Here is a 19,486-nt window from a genome sequence, read left to right as displayed (position 1 = left end):
ACTCCTCGGGCTTCCCAAATACAGTATTCGCATTAAGATCTTTGCTTTGGGTCCACTTTTGACAAAAACCCAAAGTTAAAAGGGCTTGTTGTTACCATTTTACGGATGAAGAAAACTGAAGCCTAGAGAGGTTAAGTGACCTATTTCAAGGTGTGACCTATTAAGAAACTTGTATTGGACCCCAGTTTTTGACATAGAGCTCTTATAACCCTTGTAATTTCCTGAGTGGTAGAGATGATAAGAGTGGCTTACATACAACTCCTAGATTCCTTGGAACTTCCTCAGTCTTTATTCGAATGAGGCAACTCTTGGTGGGGTCCTAGAGAGCTTTAGGATGGAGGCTGGTCACCATAACAACCAAGCCATGTTAGAAGTTTGGAGCTTTCAGCCTCATCCCCCCCATCCTCCAGGGAGCAGAGAGGGGCTAGAGAATGACTTAATAATCCATCATGCCTATATGGGAAAGTCTCCATAAAGATTTTTTTTTTTTTTGTAGAGACAGAGTCTCACTGTACCGCCCTCGGGTAGAGTGCCGTGGCGTCACACGGTTCACAGCAACCTCTAACTCCTGGGCTTACGCGATTCTCTTGCCTCAGCCTCCGGAGCAGCTGGGACTACAGGCGCCCGCCACAACACCCGGATATTTTTTTGTTGCAGTTTGTCCGGGGCTGGGTTTGAACCCGCCATCCTCAGCATATGGGGCCGGCGCCCTACTCACTGAGCCACAGGCGCCGCCCAAGATTTTTAAATTATGGGGTTCAGAGAACTTCAAGATTACTGACACATCTGTGTGTTGACCATCTCTCAGCAACTCCTGTGCTTAGAACCCTTTTGGATCTTTTCATCTGGCTATTCATTGTATCCTTTATAATAAACTGGTAAATGGACATAAGTGTTTCCCTGAATTCTCTGAGCCACTATAAAAAATTATCAAACCTGAGGAGGGGGTTATAGGAATTCTAGATTTGTAGCCAAGTTGGATGAAAATGGGTGTTCTGGGCACTTAATATTCACAGCTGGTGTCAGACGTGGGAGCAGTCTTGTGGACTGAATCTGTAACCTATGAAGACTATGCTAACTCCAGGTAGTTACCTGTTGTCAAAATTGAATTCAGTTGTGTTATAGAATATCCAGTTGGCATCCACAGAAAATAGGAAAATTGTGTGATGTGGAAAAGCCACACATTTGGTATGAAAATGGTTGTGAGCATAGAAAAAGAGGTTTTCTTTTATTAATACCAGATTAGGCAGCTTATAAAGCAAGATTAGTATTGAACCCCACACTGGTCTTAATTTGTGAGTGTGTGTTATGTTCTAATTTGTTAAATCCAAACACCACTGTTTGTACTTTTATAGCCTCCTCATGCCTATCGTAGCTTCTTGTGAAAAATGAGCTTTGTTTAAGTATTTTAAAAATGTAATAGGACTCTCAAGAGCAAGCAAAAAACAAACCCTGGATACACAGCCCAACTCTGCCTTCCCCAAGGGAGACAAGAACAGGCAAGACACCACCACCTTCGAAGGAGAAATCACAGTTTACTTGGACTATTATTTGAGAACAGTGATTGTATTTATATCCTTGACAAATAAATGACACAGTATCTCATCATAGAACAAAAAGCTGAGGCTTTTATCCCCTCTCAGTCACCACCCGCTTTTACCATCATCTAAATGAGGGGAAAGCCCAGCTATAAAGGCAGAGCAGGTCTTTGTCCCCAAAGTGGCATGGAGCAAGCTGTATCACAAAGCTTTGTGCCCAAAGTCATATCTTGACAAAAGAGTTAAACTACCCAGGCTGGTCGTTTTTCACCCTGATCCCTCCATGTTAATTTCTTTGCAAAAACCAATGAGTTCCTGCAAATTTGATAATTATAATCCAGAAGAAGTGCGCGAGGAGGAACAGGATCTGGCAGTGAAAGCGGTGAAGGGGCTCTTCCACTTTTGTGGGGTTATTACTCACACTTTGGTGCTGGAAGCAGGACCAGCTGGGAGCATCTCCAACACACTGGAGAGCTGCAGCTGCTGACAGATTCCTACCCCCACACAGAGAGAGAGAGAGGCAGACAGCCCTGAGGTCCACAAGACCAGAGGGCCCAAGGAAGGCAGTTGCAGACAAGAGTGCAAGCAACACACACTATGCCTGCAGGTACTTGGGTCTCATGTGCCCGGGCTCTGATGGAGCCTACAAGTCAGAGAGGAGCCAGGTCCAGGTCAGGAGGGCAAAGGATCACCACTACCCTCCTTCTGGGACCTTCTTACCCAGCTCAGGGAAGGTGAAGGGCTCTGCATGCTTGGAGCTGTTACTCAGCCCTTGGGGACCAGACCTGCTGCAGCTCCCTGCGGTTTTTAATAGAATAGATACAACCCTGGAGAGTGATGCTCCGAAACAGGAAAATGAGCTTTTCTGCCATCACTGCTGGTTTCTCCAGACCCTGAGCAGCCTGTCAGGGAGCTCAAGCCTGGGCCAAGCTCAGGGCTGGAGGGTTGGGTGGTGATTAGATGGTGATGTTGTCATCAGGGCGTCTCCAGACCTTGGCACTCGCTTCCCTGGCCCCCACGGAAGCTTTCTTCTGCTTGGCATCCAAGTTCTTCACGTATGTTTGGACCCACTGCTGTTTAGGGTCTCCACAAACCTTCATGCCCTTCTTGGTGGTGAAACTGTGAGGGGTAAATGAGGGGCTCACCTAGGGCCAGCCCAGGGCCTTGCGTCACTCCACTTCATGGGGAGGTAAGTATGGAAGCCCAGAGAGGGTCAGTTGCTTGCCTAGGCCACCTAGAAAGTACTGACATGATACCTTCTACCTTTGTGTTTTAGGACTGGAAGGAGGAATGGAGAAGGGTGCAGGACTCATTCAGCGACCTTCTTGTCAGATGGGGAGGCCCAGCCCCACCTTTAGATATGCTGGATCTGAAGGGAGAGACATAATCTCTACCCACAGAGAGGGGAGGGGAGGAGAAATCACAAAGAAAATTCCCCAGAAAAAAGAGATGATGCCTCTGGTTCACATACTGTGCTCGAAAGGATGGCTGATAACGGGTGCCAGCACTGGGCAGTGACACTGGGATGGCCTTTTCCAAGCCAGCTCTGAGCTGGGAGGGAGATACCAGGGTATGAAACTGAGGCATGTGCCAGTGGGGAAAATTAATAACACTAACATCACATTTCTACTACACATCACTGTTTGCAAAGTAAGTTCACATTTGCTACCTGATGTAAGAGGCAGACGCAAAGCTATTTGGAGTCCAGGCAGCTGTCTACCCATGTGACTTTTCTGAGCCTCAGTTGACCTCTATAAAGTGAGGACAATCATTCCTACCCGTAGAGTTGTTGAGAGAATTAGTTAAGGCGTTGTACACCCCTAATCATGCCTAGTATATATTCAGTGCTCAACAAGTGATTGTTGAGTCTAAATCTCCTTCTACTTTTATGGGTAAGGAAGCTGAGGCCCAGAGAGGGGAGATGACTTTCCCAGGGACGCAAAGCGCTGGGCCCTGCTGACTTTACTCCTCAAGGCCCCTGGAGCTCAGCTTCCCCTGTTCCCCTCCTGTCAGGTGTCCGAGGAGGAGTACTTACATCACTCCTGCCTTAGGGCAGACGCTCCCACTGGACAGTTGGTAGCTGACCACCACGTTCTTGGGAATTTTCTTGGAAATAAAGGACATGCAACAGGAGGAAGGGATGACTATAGAACCTAAAAGAGGAGAGAGAGAAGGGCCATGTCCTTTCTGAGTCTTCCCTCAGCTCTGGGCCTCAGAGCTGGAGCCTGCTCACTGGGCAGTCCCTTTCTCAGTGCTCCTCTCCCGTCCTACCGGCTGTGTCACTCTGGCTGGCCATGCCCTTGGAACAGCATCTTTCCCAAGGTCTTACCTGTGGGGGTGAGGTGGTGGGTGCACAAGGCCAGGAGCAGGAGTCCAGTGACGATGCTCACGGGGCCTGCCATGTCCAGAAGTGCAGAGGTGACAGCTCAGGGCTCAGAGACCGGGTGCAGGAGGAGAGGAGCTGGGGATAAGGAGCCCAGTTCTTTGCAGAGCACCCCAAATGCCCTTTCTGTGCACTTTATAAGCTAGGTGGAAATATCCCCCACCCCCCTGCTCTCTCCAGGCTTCCTCGAAAATCCTGAGGCCCTTGTGGTCTGGAAAGGGGAAGTTGTTGCCCAGCTGAGTCAGGGGTATTTGGGGTTCCATGCAAAAAAGCTGGGGGAGGGGGCCATCGCCCAACCTGGGCCAAGTACAGAAGCTTTGGATGCATAGTCAGGAGGAGGCTGATGGGATCCTGGCTGTGCTGCTACTCCCTGTGGATCCTGAGTAAGTCACTCACCCCTCTGAGCCTCAGTTTCTTCAGTTGTTGCAAATAGAGGTGATGGCTAAGCTGGAGGTTTGTAGGATGGAAGGCAATGGTCATTGTGCTGGAGCTCTGAAATTTCTTTTTTTTTGAGACAGAGTCTCGCTACTTTGCCCTCGGTAGAATGCTGTGGCGTCAAAGCTCACAGCAACCTTGAACTCTTGGGCTTAAGCGATTCTCTTGCCTCAGCCTCCCAAATAGCTGGGACTACAGGTGCCTGCTACAACACCCAGCTATTTTTGTTGTTGCAGTTGTCATTGTTACTTAGCAGGCCCGGGCCGGGTTTAAACCTCCCAACCCCAGTGTATGTGGCCAGCACCCTAACCATTGAGGTGAGGTTGCTGAGCGTGGAGCTCTGAAATTTCTAATGCTCAGCTCAGTTATGAGGTAGTGAGGTGACTGTCAGAGTGGGCCATGGCCCCTACCTCACTACACCCTCAATTTCAGGATCTCAGGCTGGGACCCCATGCTCAGACAGCCCCTCACTGCCACTGCCACTGCCACTGCCACATCCACCCTTTCCCTTCAGTTCCCACCACCCCACTTCCCCAGCCTTCTACTCTGAGCTTCCAGAGCACCAGGAACACACCAGTGTGGGACCACAATGGCACACACTTGACCTGAGCACCTTGAGATCTACATCTCATTTCCATACCCAGTCTATCCTTAGCAGATCACTTGTCTCACGGCCAGAATGAATATATGATGGATCAACCCTGAGATAACTTCCTGTGGATCCGAGATTCTTCTGGAGTAGTGTGTATGCAGGGTGGGGGGCAGAGTCAGCGTGCAGGGTGCAGGACTCCTTCAGCGATGAGGGCAAGACTGCAGTCTGTGAGGTCAGCAGCATCTGACCTCATCACCCCTGTTTGCAGAGTGATCAATGGTGAGACTGACTCAGTGCTCTGCCAGCTTGGCACCTTCTCTACCTCTGTGTCCTTGTCAGCCAGCAATAGCTGTCCTCATCCAGCAGAATAATCGGGATGGATTAAAAGAAAAACTCAGGGGAAGCCCTTTTGGGCTTTTCATTATTTTGTCTGTGATATTGTTCTGACCTTTGCCCCTCAGTGATTCCAAGGGGATGCTGGCCGAGTGTTCTGACTCAGTGGGTGCTGGGAGCCTGGTGCAGGGAGAGGAGGAAGTAGGGAAAGCATGGCTGGGCAGAGACAGATGAGCAGAGCATGCGTGCCCGCTGTGTGGGAGGGCAAAAGGTCACTGGCGGGAGGAGATGGGGTGGGATGCTTCACCTCAGATTAGTAATATGCTTCTGGGGCTTTTCCACCCAGTCTTTATGTTCTATCCAGGAAATAGCTACGACAGGGATTACTCATTGCATTTACAAGGGAAAAACTGAAACCTCGAAAAACGTGTGTGACCACTAATGGCAGTGTCCTTACCACCCAAATGGACATCTGCATCCTTCCTGCTGGAAGGGGTGAAACCCCACAGCCAGAGACATGAGCTAAAGTAACAGAGGGAGGAGGAGGGTCTAGGAAAGCAGAATAGAAAGGAAGGGACAGATTTAAGAGAAGGAGAAAGTCGGAAGCAGAGGCTGAAGCAGGAGGATTGTGTGAGCCCAGGAGTTCAAGTCCAATGTGGGTAACATGGTGACACCCTGTCTCTTTAGAAAAAAAAGAGAAGAGGATGAGGAAGATGGAAAGAGGAGGAGGAGAAAGGGGAGGGCTATAGGCGTGGAAAGAGCCTACTTGGGGAAGAAATGTGGGTGGATGAGTGGGAGGTTCCCAGAGCCCCCGGCTCCAGTGCAGACCCTGCCCTCCTTCTTGGCCTCAGTTTCTCCACCTAAGGAGTAGAGTGTTGGCCAGATCTGCATCTCCCCAAGAGTGGGACCACCCCAAGTGATACGAGAAGGGGCATTTTTTTGTTTTATTTAAATACAGTTTGTTATGGCCACCTTCTATAATAAGGGATTTTATTTTTATGGTAATGATACAAGATTTTCTTGAGATAAATATGTGTCGACAAAAAAAAAAAAAAAGAATAAAGTAAATAACAGAACTGGTGGCAACTGTGACAGAAATTGTGACAATGGCCCAAGAATATCTGAAGTCTGGGGAACCTGGTTAAGGTGCCCTCTGAGGGCCTTTCTCCTGCATTCCGTACACCATGGGGAGGAGGGAAAACAGGGCTGGGGGCAGAGGGAGCATCAGGCAAAGGGCAGAGCTGAGCCTGGACGAGGCAGGATGGCAGGGGTGGCTGTCCTGGTTGTCCTCTCTGGGGTGAGCCATGATGTAGCCCAGAACCTGACAGCTGGGCCAATGGACAGTTGCCAAGGTGGTGAGGGGCCTTGAAGGCACGTCCTGATGAAAAATGACTAGGAGGAGGGGCTGTTACCTTGGACAAAAAATAACTTCAGATATTATGGATGTGTCCCAGGAAGAGGACATTGGATCTGACAGCCTTAGTGAGGATGAAAAGAGACCACAGGGGGAGGTGTGTGATCTCAGGGCAGGGAGGATGTATGGGGGCCAAGGAGCAGCAGATGGTGCTGAGCCCTGGCCACCCGGGAAATGCTGAGTTCTTGAGACCTTCATCTCTACTAATGATCCCAGTCCTATACACAAGAAACCAAGGCTCAGAGTGGGCAGGGAGGGTGCACTGGCATTTGAATGAATTCTATCTGAATTTGCTGGTGCACAGCCTTGATCTTGCAGGCAGCAGGCACACCCACGGTTTGGAGGCACAGTGTTAACAAGGTTGAATCTGTGGGACATGATGGGATCCACTGGTGGGTGTGCTGGGAAGAGGCTGAGGGCAGAGAAACTAATTTGGAGGCTATTTCAGACATCCAGGGGAGGGACAATGAGGGTTAGGACTGGAGCAGGGATCAGGAAGAGTTCCCCACACCAGATCTACCTGAAGGGCCCCTGAGAGGGGGAGACGCAGAAACTGGGGGCATCCCCTCCCAAGATGCCAGTCTTCACCCCAGCCTGCATTCCAGGTTGTGAGTAAAAAACACTTGCAGTTTCCTTCACACTCACTTCTTGGAAGTCACCACAAAACCCACTAGTTTGGCTTGGCGCCTGTGGCTCAGCAGCCAGGGCACTAGCTACATACACTGGAGCTGGTGGGTTCAAATCCAGCCTGGGCCTGCCAAACAACAATGACAACTACAACCAAAACATAGCCAGGCATTATGGTGGATGCCTGTAGTCCCAACTACTTAGGAGGCTGAGGCAAGAGAATTGCTTAAGCCCAAGAGTTTGAGGTTGCTGTGAGCTGTGACATCACAGCACTCTATCCAGCGCAACAGCTTGAGACTCTGTCTCAAAAACAAACAAACAAACAAAAAAAAACCCCACCTGTTTAAGGCCCTCCCATGACTGGCCGGCAGCCATGGCTCTCAGGACCACCCTTTGCATATGAGAATCATCTGTCCGGGTTGAATGCTCAGCTCAGCTTTTAAGTAGCTGTGTGGCCAAGGTTATTAATTCCTCTGTGCTTTAGTTTCCTCATTTGTAAAATGGCAAATAATGACAATATCCCTACCTCCTAGATTATTGTGAGGATTGAATCAGATGGTTCATGTCAAGGGCTTGGCAACATGACTGGCAGAGCTCAAGTGCCCCTCCCCCCAAGTAGCCGTTCTTGCTGTTGTTGTTACCATCATGACAACTGTTTGCTTTTTTTCCTCCCTCCCCTCCTCCTTCCTGTCATGACGACTGTTTACAAGCTGATGACCTGACTAAACCAACAATCCACAGTCTCTTCCATGACCTTTAATATTTTATTGCACCTAATCTAATCTTTACAACAATGGCCGTTAGATGGTATTATTCTTGTTGTGGAGAGAGGTGAGGTAAAATATTCAAAGACACACTGACTCCTCCTCCAGTTTGAAGCCCAAACCTGAACCACGGTACAGGGCCCTAAGAATGTGGAGATACTATATGGATGATGAGAAAGAGGAAGACAAAGAAAGAGGAAAATGGACAAGCAGATTCTAAAATTTCTATGGAAAAGCAAGGATCTATGAATAGCAAAAAAAAAAATTTTTTTAAAAAAGAAGCAAAAATTTGAAGGGCTTATACTGTTTTCAAACTGGAGGAGGAGTCAATTTTCAACATCTACAAATCTACAGTAATCAAAATGGCTTGATTCTGACATAGGATGGACATACACACCAAGGGAACAAAATTGAGAATTCAGAGATAAACCTGTGCATGTATGACCAATAGATTTTCCACAAGCATGCTCAGAACATTCAGTGGAAAACAAATAGTCTTTAAAATAAATAGTGCTGGAACAGTGAGGTATCCACGGCAAAAGAATGAAATTGGACCCCCTACCTCTTACTGTATACAAAAATTGACTCGACATGGATCAAAGACCAAAATGTAAGAGCCTATAAAACTCCTAGGAGTCACCTGGAATTAGGCAATGGTTTCTTATGTATGACACTAAAAGTGCATGCAACCAAAGAAAAACATAAGTTGAGCCTCACCAAATTTTAAAACTTTTGTAAATTAAAAGACACTAGCGGGCAGCGCCTGTGGCTCAGTGGGTAGGGCGCTGGCCCCATGTACCAAGGGTGGTGGGTTCGAACCCGGCCCTCGGCCAAACTGCAACAAAAAATAGCCGGGCATTGTGGTGGGCACCTGTAGTCCCAGCTACTGGGGAGGCTGAGGCAAGAGAATTGCCTAAGCCCAGGAGTTGGAGGTTGCTGTGAGCTGTGTGACGCTATGGCACTCTACCGAGGGCAATAGGGTGAGACTCTGTCTCTACAAAAAAAAAAACAAAAAAAGATTAAAAGACACTAGCAAGGAAATGAAAGGAAAACCCACAGAATGGGAGAAAATATTTGGAAATCATGTATGTGTTAAAAGTCTGGCATCCAGAATATATAAAGAATTCTTACAAATCAACCATAAAAAGATAAATACTCAATATAAAAATAGGCAAAGACTTTAGATAGACATTTCTCCCAAGAAGTTATACAAATGGCTAACAAGCACATGAAAAGATGTTCGACAGCATTAGTCATTAGGGAAATTCAAATAAAAACCACAATGGCTACAACTTCAAACCCAATAGGAGGGCCACGATCAAAACACAGAACATAACAAGTGTTGGTAAGGATGTGAAGAAATTGGAACACTTGTGCACTGCTAGTGGGAATATAAAATTGTAAAAGCACTATGGAGGTTCCTCAAAAAACTAAAAATATAATTACCACATCATCCAACAATTCCATTTCTGGGCATATGTCAGAATGAGCATATATAAAAATGAATATAAAAAAAATGAATATATATATATACACATAAGGGGGTACATATCAAAATAAAAGGAGGGTCTCAAAGAGAAAGATATATATAAATACATACATATTTATTTATTTATTTCTGAGACAGACTTTTACTCTATCACCCTGGGTAGAGTGCTGTGTGACGTCACAGCTCACAGCAACCTCAAACTCTTGGGCTTGAGCAATCCTTTTGCCTCAGCCTCCAAGTAGCTGGGACTAAAGGCACCTGCCACAATGCTTGGCTAGTTTTTCTATTTTTAGTAGATACGGTGTCTCACTCTTGCTCAGGCTGGTCTGAACTCCTGAGCTCAAGTGATCCACCTGCCTCAGTTTCCCAGAGTGCTAGGATTACAGGCGTGAGCCACCATGCCCGGCCTCAAAGAGATATATTTGCACACCCGTTCTCATGGCAGAATTACTCACAACCAAGAGGTGGAAGCAGCCCACATGCTCCCCAATAGATGAAGGGATAAAGGATGTGTAGTACGTATGCACAGTAGACTATTACTCAGCCTTTAAGAAAAAGAAAATCCTGTCACATTGGCACATCAGGGGTGAACTTTCAGGTCATTATGCTGGTTGAAATAAGACATCACACAAAAAAAAATACTGTGTGACTTCACTTATTTGAGGTATCTAAAATAGTCGAACTTAGAGGAAACCAGAAAACAGAATGGTGGTTGCCAGGAGCTGAGGGGAAGGGAAAATAGGAAGTTGTTTGATGGGTACAGAGTTTCAGTTTTGCAAAATAGAAAAGTTTTAAAGGCCTGTTGCATACCAATGAGAATATAGTTAACACTACTGAACTGTACACTTTAAATAGCTGAGGGAAAATTTTCTGTTATGCAGGGGTTTTTTGTAACTACATTTAAAAATATGGAAAATAACATGTATTGACAAGGGAACAGGAGCCACTGCTGATGGAAATGTAAAATAGTGCAGCCGCTGGGAAAAGGTTGGTACTTTATCAAAACTTAAATATAGGCTCAGTGCCTGTAGCTCAGCGGCTAAGGCGCCAGCCACATACACTGCAGCTGGCAAGTTCGAACCCAGCCCAGGCCTGCCAAACAACAATGACAACTACAACCAAAAAATAGCCAGGCATTGTGGCAGGCGCCTGTAGTCCCAGCTCCTTGGGAGGCTGAGGCAAGAGAATTGCTTAAGCCCAAAAGGTTGAGGTTGCTGTGAGCTATGATACCACAGCACTCTACCAAGGGCAACAAAGTGAGACTGTCTCAAAAAAAAAAAAAGCTTAAATGTAGAGTTATGGTATAACCTGGTGCTGTGGTTTGAACATGTCCCTCAAAGTTCATGTGTCGGAAGCTTAATCCCCAGTGCAATAGTGTTGAGAGGTGGGACCTTTGAGAGGTGATTAAGTTATGGAGGCTCTGCCCTCTTGAATGGGTTAATGCTGTGAGTGCAGGAGTGGGGATGATATTGTAGGAATGGGTTCCTAATATAAGGATGAGTTTAGCCTCCTCACCCCACTCCACCTTCCTCCCTCTACCAGCTCTCTTGCCCTTCCACCTTCCACCAAAGGATGATGCAGCAAAAAGATGACTGGATGACTTGCCAGATAGAGGTCCCCTGACCTTCCTACCTCTAGAACTGAAAGAAATAAATCTCTGTTCTTTATAAGTTACACAGTCTCAGGCAAAGACACCCAGCAATTCTATTAGTGGCTGTATATCCAAGCAAATTAAAAATGTATGTCCACACAAAACCGTGTCCACAAATATTCATACCAGCATTATTGGTAATAGCCCAAAAGTGGAAATAACTTAAGTATCCATCAGCTGATGAATGGATAAACAAATGGTGGTATATCTATATAGTGGATTTCAGCCATAAAAAAGAATAAAGTGGCTCAGCGCCCATACTCAAGTGGTTAGGGCACTGGCCACATACACCAGGGCTGGCAGGTTCGAACTCAGCCCAGGCCTGCTAAAAACAACAATGACAACTATAACACAAAAAATAGCCAGGCATTGTGGTGAGTGCCTGTAGTCCCAGCTACTTGGGAAGCTGAGGCAAGAGAATCGCTTGAGCCCAAGAGTTCGAGGTTGCTGTGAGCTATGACACCACGGCACTCTACCAAGGAAGACATAGTGAGACTCTGTCTCAAAAAGAGAGAGAGAAAATGAAGTATTCATATATGCTACATTACCTTAAGTGACAGAAGTCAAACACAAGAGATTGTGTATTATGACTCCATTTGTTTCCAAACCAAGAAGTCCCTCCACCTTTCATTCAAGCCAATCAACAGAGGAGTGGACGAGAGATCAATGATTTCACCACCAACTTCACTTTATTTACAGAATTCAAGAGCAGCAAGGATATCTCCTCAAAGAACTGTTCTGCTCTCCTATTTCTCTGCCAGTTTTACACCTTCACAGCAAGAACTAACCTTAGCAATGTTATCAATCACCGTAACACATATTAGACAGAGGAAGTCTGTCTAGAGGTTACAACGTTATAAACCATTCCTGTTTTCAAAAGTGGTTATATCTTCAAAGGATTCCTACTCTACACTACATTTATAGCTAGTCAACACTTTATGCTCTCCCAGCTGCACACAGCGCACTGAGTCCATGGCCAGCATCATGGTCCTTGGAACATCCAGTCCTCTAACTTTATCTATAACAAAAGACCTTGTAAGTGGATTAATAGCTCCAGATGGTGGCACATGGGCTCATCCAGCCCTGCCAGGGTCTGTTCAGCACCATCCCCTATGTAATAGCTATTTTGGATAACAGTGGCTGCCATCACATTTATAAGAGATGTTCAGAATAGGCAAATCCATAAGGACTTAAAATAGATTCATGGTTGGCAGCACTTGGGGGAAGGGAAGCACTGGGGTGGTACAGGGTTTCTTTTAGGGGTGATAGAAATATTCTTGGATTAGATCATGGGGATGATATCTTCACAATTTGTGGGTATACATCTTAACTGTGTGCTTTAAAAGGCATAAAATGAGGCTGGGCACTGTGGCTCACACCTGTAATCCTAGCACTGTGGGAGGCTGAGGTGGGAGGATGGATAGAATTCAGGAGTTCAAGATCAGCCTGAACAAGAGTGATGCCCCATCTCTACTAAAAATAGGAAAATTTGCTGGGCATGGTGGCAGGTGCCGGTAGTGCCAGCTACTCAGGAGACTGAGGCAGGAGGATGGCTTTAGTCCAGGAGTTTGAGGCTGCTGTGAGCTAGGCTGATGCCAAGATATGCTAGCCCAGGTCACCAAGTGAGACTCTGTCTCAGAGAAGAAAAAAATATAAAATATTGAGTTTTGTGTTCCATAGATTTTATCTAAATAGAAAAAGAAATATAGACAGAAAAACATGGCTGAGGAGGACTTAAAAACATTTGTTCAGGGTGGCTCCTGTGGCTCAAAGGAATAGGGTGCTGGCCCCATATGCCAGAGGTGGTGGGTTCAAACCCAGCCCCGGCCAAAAACTGAAAAAAAAAAAAAAAAATTACATATATATATATGTTCAAATGGAGGAGGGGCCTTAATGGCTTTATTTAAGCCATATCTAGTCTCTAAGATCTCATCTGCCTCCCTCAGGTGACCAACTTTTTTTTTTTGAGACAGAGTCTCACTATGTCGCCCTCGGTAGAGTACCGTGGCATCACAGCTCACAGCAACCTCAAACTCTTGGGCTTAAGTGATTCTCTTGCCTCAGCCTCCCAAGTAGCTGGGACTACAGGCACCTGCCACAACACTCAGCAATTTTTTTTTTTGTAGTTGTCATTTTTGTTTGGCAGGCCTGGGCTGGTTCGAACCTGCCAGCTCCAGTGTATGTGGCTGGCGCCTTAGCCACTGAGCTATAGGCGCCAAGCCTGATGACCAACTTTTATCCAACAGTCTGGCTTATCAGATTGGAAGTTGGCAGGGCACAGGCAGGTGGGGAGCAGTGGGGTTTTCCCCAATCGTCCCCTCAGCATGGGCTCACCTCTAGGCAGAGAAGGAAACTTCCTTCAGGGAATCCTTAAAGTGCTAGAACTTTAGCCCCACCACCACCTCTTTTGAGTCCCTGGTAATCTTCCTCAGGCCCCAAGAACCTTCTTCTATCAAAACCTACTCTATTGGCTCAGCACCTGTGGCTCAAGCAGCTAAGGCGCCAGCCACATACACTTGAGCTGGTGGGTTCAAATTCAGCCCAGGCCCGCCAAACAACAATGACGGCTACAACCAAAAAATAGCAGGGCATTGTGGCAGGCATCTGTAGTCCCAGCTACTTGGGAGGTGGAGGCAGGAGAATTGCTTGAGCCCAGGAGTTGGAAGTTGCTGTGAGCTCTGATGCTACTGCACTCTACCCAGGGTGAAAGCTTGAGGCTCTGTCTCAAAAAAAAAAAAAAAAAAATTAAATAAATAAATAAAACCGACTCTATTTACTCTTCACACAAATGACCAAGGAGTCAAATGTGGCTTCTCGAATTTGATGCCTTGCAAATGAGGACAACAGGAGCTGGGTCCTCACTATTGGAGAAGGGGGTTGAAAATCTGGAAAAGGGGAAGGTGACTATAACCCAAGGACACTGGGTTGGAAGCAGAGGTCTTGGTTGTCTGTATGGTGCTCCCCCAGCCCTGTCTGCTTAGAGCGCCTACAAATAATGGGGACAACTTGCAAACATTTCCCCTTGAAGAAATGGATGATTCCAGTCCTGGGGCAGGAATAAGTAGAGGCTGAAATATCTTTCTGTGTCAGAAAGTAAGAAAGTGCTCCCTAGAATCATGGGGACATGTCGAACAAGACACAGGAGCCAGCTCACAGGAGCTCACATGGGCCAAATTTAGGACGAGCAGTGACTAAAAGTGATAGTCATAGACTGAGTAAAATTCGAATCTGTATTAAATTCATAAATAAATGAATAATTGTGTTATGGGTTAAATTATGCCCCCATCCCCCCAAAAAGGGTATATTGGAATCTCCTAACTCACAGTACCACATACCCCAGAGTTTGCAGCTAGGGTCTTTTTAGTGATAATCAGATTGAAATGAGATCATGGGCCTGGCGCAGTGGTTTATGTCTGTAATCCCAGCACTCTGGGAGGCTGAGGCAGGTGGATCGTTTGAGTTCATGAGTTCGAGACCAGCTCTGAGCTAGATCAAGACATCATCTCTCAAAATAGCCGGTTGTTGCTGGTGCCTGTAGTCCCAGCTACTTGGGAGGCTGAGGCAAGAGAATCACTTAAGTCAGGAGTTGGAGGTTGCAGTGAGCTATGACGTCACAGCCCTCTACTGGGGCAACACAAAGTGAGACTCTGCCTCAATAAATAAATAAATAAACAAATAATATAAAACGAGGTCATGAGCGTCCTAATGTAATATGACTGGTATCTAAATAGAAAGGGGAAATTTGGAGGAGAGAGGGATGATGATGTGAAACAGAAGGAAAATAACCATGCACAAACCAAGGAGTGAGATCTGGAACCTGTCCTTCCCTCAAAGCCAACCCGGTTGACACTTCGATCTTCAACTTCCAGCCTCAAGTCTGTGGGACAATAAATTTCTGTTGTTCTGTTGTTCAAGCCCTCAGCCTGTGGTACTGTGTTCCAGAGACCTAGCAAATGAATATGGGGGGTGGAGGAGGTAAAGCTCCACCTTCTGCAGAACGCTGACTAATACACACAGAAGAAAAGGCAGAGTTAGGTGCTAAAGTCAGTGGATGAAAGTGTTGGCAATCACAGGATATCTACAGGGTCTGAGATATCTCCCCATAAATTACTTGTTCATTGTAAAGGGCAAATTAGTAACTCAATAGTGAAGAAACCTAGTGGACACATTAAAGATAGAAACCATGTGAATCTTCCTAGTAAGATTTGAAATAGGATCAGAGGTCAGTCCATAGCTCCATAAAGGAGTGGCTACAGTGTAGTGAAATGTTCGAGTCCCAGGCCTGCTAACTACTAGCTGTATGAAGTTGGGCAAATCATTAACTACTCCTAAGTTTTGATTTCCTCATCTACGAAACAGGGCTGGGGATGAGATGGTACTAACTGTGGCACGTGGTCTCATGTTGTTGTGAGAATCCAAAAATATTATAAATGTGAGAGCTCTCAGTAAAATTCAAAACATGGCACATGTTTAAGTCTTCACCTTTTAGCAGGATCCAGAACCTTAATCTAGAGGAATCTAGGCCCTTGGAGGCCTTTCAGGTATTAGACAGCAGAGGTACAAATATTTGAGGTCAGTGGAGCCTTTCTGGGCCCCTAATATTTGATTTAAGTCAGTCTGGCTCTACCCTTGAATAGACTTTAAGGAAGAGGGAAAATGACTTATAAGATGAAATCAACAACATCAGGGTTGTTCCTTTCTTGGTGCATGGGCTAGGTGACAGCTGTTTCAAGATCCTTCTCAGGTAGGTGAAATGTGTTTTGAGGGGTTAAAGAAATCTCCCCTCTACCTCTACCCTGCTAGTCTGATACAGATAATTAACAATCACCTCTTAAATAATCCCCCCTTTGTTAAAATGCTAATGTGTTTCTAGGGAGGGATAACAAACCCTTCCCACAAACCTATTAATAAAACTTAATCAAACTAGTTAGTCATTCATCCATCCATCCATCCATCCCTTGTTGATCACTGCTATGTGCCAGGTGCCCTGCTATATGTACCAAGGGAAACAACATGCCGGTGTTGCTCTCAGGAAACTCACTGAGACCTGAGAGACAGAGGCAATTATGACACAGGTGGTGAGTGTCCAGATGGAAGAGGTACACCTGGGCCACACTGGCGAGCAGTAATGGTCAGGGAAAACTTCCTGGAGGAGGTGCCCCATGGGTTGAGTTAGGCTGACCAGGTCAAGTGGGACTTGGGGAGTTGCAGAGAAGGGTTTCCCAGGCCCTGGAGGCCATAAGTACAAAGTCAAGACAGGGGTGATTTGGTCAGGTTGGAGCTTTAGATTGTAGCTTCACAGGAAAGGAATGGCTCTAGAGGTAGACTGTTCTATGTTCGAGTACTGTCCCTACAGTCTGCTCTCTTGGTGGCTCAGTCAAGGTATTTAGCCTCTTTTCCTGAAGGATAGAGGTGTGGCATCTCACCTCCCAGCATGGTGGCAGAGGCCAGGGCATCTTTATGCCTCAGACAGGGTACTCTATGAGATGCCATCAGGCCTGCATCTGTCCAGCTATTCCCCTGAAGTCCCACTTGGCTCCTTTGCACTCATCAGATCCTCTTATTGCCCCATTTCACTAGTGAGGAAATGGAGGTTCAGAGAGTTAAGTGACTTGCCCAAGGCCCCTAAGCCATAATGGAACAGGGCTGGTTCTATATATGACGGAAAGAATCTGTGCCCTTACCATGGCTCCAGGAGGGAGTGCTCTGTTGGGTGGTGCCAATGCTGCCTGCTCTCATATCCATCCCTTCCTCTGAGCCCTCCCAGCCACCAGCTTCACGCAGGCCTCAGCAGCTCCCTCCCGCACTCCTGCTCCCACTGTCTAACTGAAGGACAGATGTCTGGTTTGAAGCAGGGGGAGATGGCGGAAGGGTGCAGGAGGACAATGGTTCTGAGATAGGAGCACAGGGGGCAGGAGGCAGGAGTAAAAACAGGGTGTCACTGTTACCTGGGATCCCCTCCCTCTTTGCTGACAGATTCATACACACAGTCACAGAGTACTGGGAGCCACTTACCTGGAGGTGACAGAGTGACAGCCTGAGCACCAAGTGCAGAAGTGGTTTTCCCCTGACTTACCAGCTCTGGGGTAGCAGGAAGAGTGAGAGAAGAGGAAGGGCCTCCAGGGAGGGAAAGTAATCCCTGAACATCTCACCTTGCTGGCTTGGAAATACAGGTGCCCCAGGTGGACTTCTGAGAAGTTGGCTTCACAGCAACAGGTTGACCTCAACCTGGTCATATGCTCAGGATGTGTGGCGTCCTTGTCAGATGTGCGGGATGGATGGCGTCCCCATTGGGAGAGCACAATGAGCCCATTGTCAGATGAACTCTGCCCATGTACCCCAAACCCAGTCCTAGAAGGGGTGTGGCCCCAGGTGGTGGAGGGCAGGTGGCAGCTATGGAGTTCCTTGCCCTTTGATCTCTGGCTTTCAAGAGCTCAACTAGAACAGAAACAAGGGGCACAGATAGTGGCTGAACCTGAAGGCACAGCTAACCAGCTGCCCATCCTGGGTGGTAAACAGGGATGGCTGCAGACCAAAGGGGCTAAGAGGATCCTTAGATGTTGAAAGCCCAAGGGGAACAGGGCTTGAGAGGTGAAGCCGTCCACAGACAGATCTTACCACCTACAATGATGGTGAGAGCCCCACCAAGGGAAGGCTGAGAGCCCCTCTTAGCAGATCTCCACGCTGGAAAGTCAGCCTCAGATGAACCATCCAGCTCCAGCATCTGGGATCAGGGACAGACCATTTCGGACTCTTTGCCAGACTCCGGAGCTCAAAGTCCGCTGGAAAAACAAGCACAAGAACAATTACTATATTGTATAATGAGGTCTGAGGAGCAGAGACTTCAAGAGCAGGGTTTTGGCAGCAATTGGGCCTGGGTCCAGCTCTACCAGCCTTTGCTTTGTTATCAGGAAGTGGAGATAAAAACCCTTTCCCTCCCCAGGGAGTCATGAGGGAACTGCTGTATGTCTTGCTCCTGGCATGGCTCCTGGTCTGCAGGAAATGTTAAGGGGTAGTCGTCGCTATTGGTAGGTACCTACCAGGTCCAGAGAGCTCTACACTGGGGATCAGGGAAGCTTCAGAATAGGACAGGCAGGAGTCTCCAGGTGGACCAGGGACAAAACAGGGATAGGGGAGACCAGGTCAAGAGTGGGATGTGGCTGAGTCTCCTTTCAATCTGTTCTGCGCACAGTGGCAGGAAAACTCCTCCCAAAATGTAAACCAATCCTGCTCACTTCCTTGCCCCAAATTTGTCACTAATGTCCCATCTCCAACAGCCAAACTTCACCCATTCTTTCACAACTGTCATAATTTTTACCATTTCTTCCCACAACCCAGTCTACTGCACACTTAAGTTTTGTAAAAATTGGCTTCATCCAACAATATCCACAAAATCACTGGTTTAGTGTATTAGATGTATTTTTTCCAATATCTATTGAAATAAATCCACAAGTATTAGTAAACCAAGGGTGCGTGTGTGTGTGTGTGTGTGTGTGTGTGTATGACATCTGTTGTAGAAACTATCCATGCTCTGTCCCTCAGGGCCGACCTGACCTGCTAATGAGGAGGATACAGGAGCTCTACATGGGAGAGACTGATACCAACACCAGTGATTATTAGCAAACATCATGGCAGGTCTTGGTTGACGGGTAAGATGGGGCCAGCAATGTGTTGGTAAAAGTTTTAACAACTGGCTCTGAGGGCCAGTTCCGAATGGGAGTGTTTACCAATTTCCATGGTAAATATTCCCACTATGGCTGATTTCTGAATCAGCCATGGTAAATATTCCCACTATATGGCTGATTTCAGTTTACCAACATGATACCCCTGCCTGAAAAAGGAGTTGGGAAGAGATACCTCCAGTTAACACAGGTGGGGGATGGAGAGGGAAGGCCCGTGAGCACATGCACAGGGTCTTTCTGATGGGCCACAGCTGGGGAGGCCCAGCCACAAGAGGCAAGGAGTTCCGGGACAGAAGGGGACAGGAAACCTAAACACCCAGTTTTCCTGTTGTGCCGCGAGTTGAAAGCTCATCCTTCTTATAGAAATAGTGTCTGCTAAGAGGGCAAGGAAAGAAAGATACTGCTGATCCACAAAATCCAATGGTTTAGGACATCACTAAAAGGAGAAGTGAAAAGATATTCTTCCTGAACAACCCACACAGCTGGATGTCTTTCTCTCTCTCTCTCTCTTTTTTTTTTTTTCAAGATATGGGGCTTCTGAAGAAGGAGAAGCTGGGAGCTGAGCAAGATGATGGCCG

General features: G+C 46.9%; 1 protein-coding gene across 2 annotated transcripts; it reads right to left on the bottom strand.

The window, feature by feature from the left end:
• Positions 1-1,533: 1,533 nt before the first annotated feature.
• On the bottom strand, positions 1,534-17,939 carry CCL24 (C-C motif chemokine ligand 24). Of its 2 annotated transcripts, XM_053556701.1 has the most exons (5): positions 17,845-17,939; positions 17,379-17,483; positions 3,868-3,999; positions 3,574-3,691; positions 1,534-2,657 (listed from the first exon to the last, which is right to left on the bottom strand). In XM_053556701.1, the coding sequence occupies exons 3-5, from the start codon at positions 3,938-3,940 to the stop codon at positions 2,495-2,497; spliced, it is 354 nt and encodes a 117-aa protein (XP_053412676.1). In that variant the 5' UTR covers positions 3,941-3,999; positions 17,379-17,483; positions 17,845-17,939; the 3' UTR covers positions 1,534-2,494. The 2 variants fall into 2 exon arrangements, with proteins under 2 accessions (XP_053412676.1, XP_053412677.1); XM_053556702.1 differs by lacking the exons at positions 17,379-17,483; positions 17,845-17,939 and adding an exon at positions 4,219-4,252.
• Positions 17,940-19,486: the final 1,547 nt, after the last annotated feature.

This window comes from Nycticebus coucang, chromosome 12 (assembly GCF_027406575.1).
Source record: "Nycticebus coucang isolate mNycCou1 chromosome 12, mNycCou1.pri, whole genome shotgun sequence".
Classification (NCBI taxonomy): Eukaryota; Metazoa; Chordata; class Mammalia; order Primates; family Lorisidae; genus Nycticebus; species Nycticebus coucang.
The sequence above is the reverse complement of the archived record's forward strand: the minus strand, read 5'-3'. Positions and strand labels throughout refer to the sequence as shown.

Excerpts from the sequence above, each read along its gene's own strand:
- CCL24 (XM_053556701.1), bottom strand. The coding sequence starts at position 3,940 with ATGGCAGGCCCCGTGAGCATCGTCACTGGACTCCTGCTCCTGGCCTTG. Across the intron at positions 3,692-3,867 it reads CCACCACCTCACCCCCACAG|GTTCTATAGTCATCCCTTCC; the intron begins GTAAGACCTTGG and ends CTCCTCTTTTAG. Across the intron at positions 2,658-3,573 it reads TGCCCTAAGGCAGGAGTGAT|TTTCACCACCAAGAAGGGCA; the intron begins GTAAGTACTCCT and ends TACCCCTCACAG.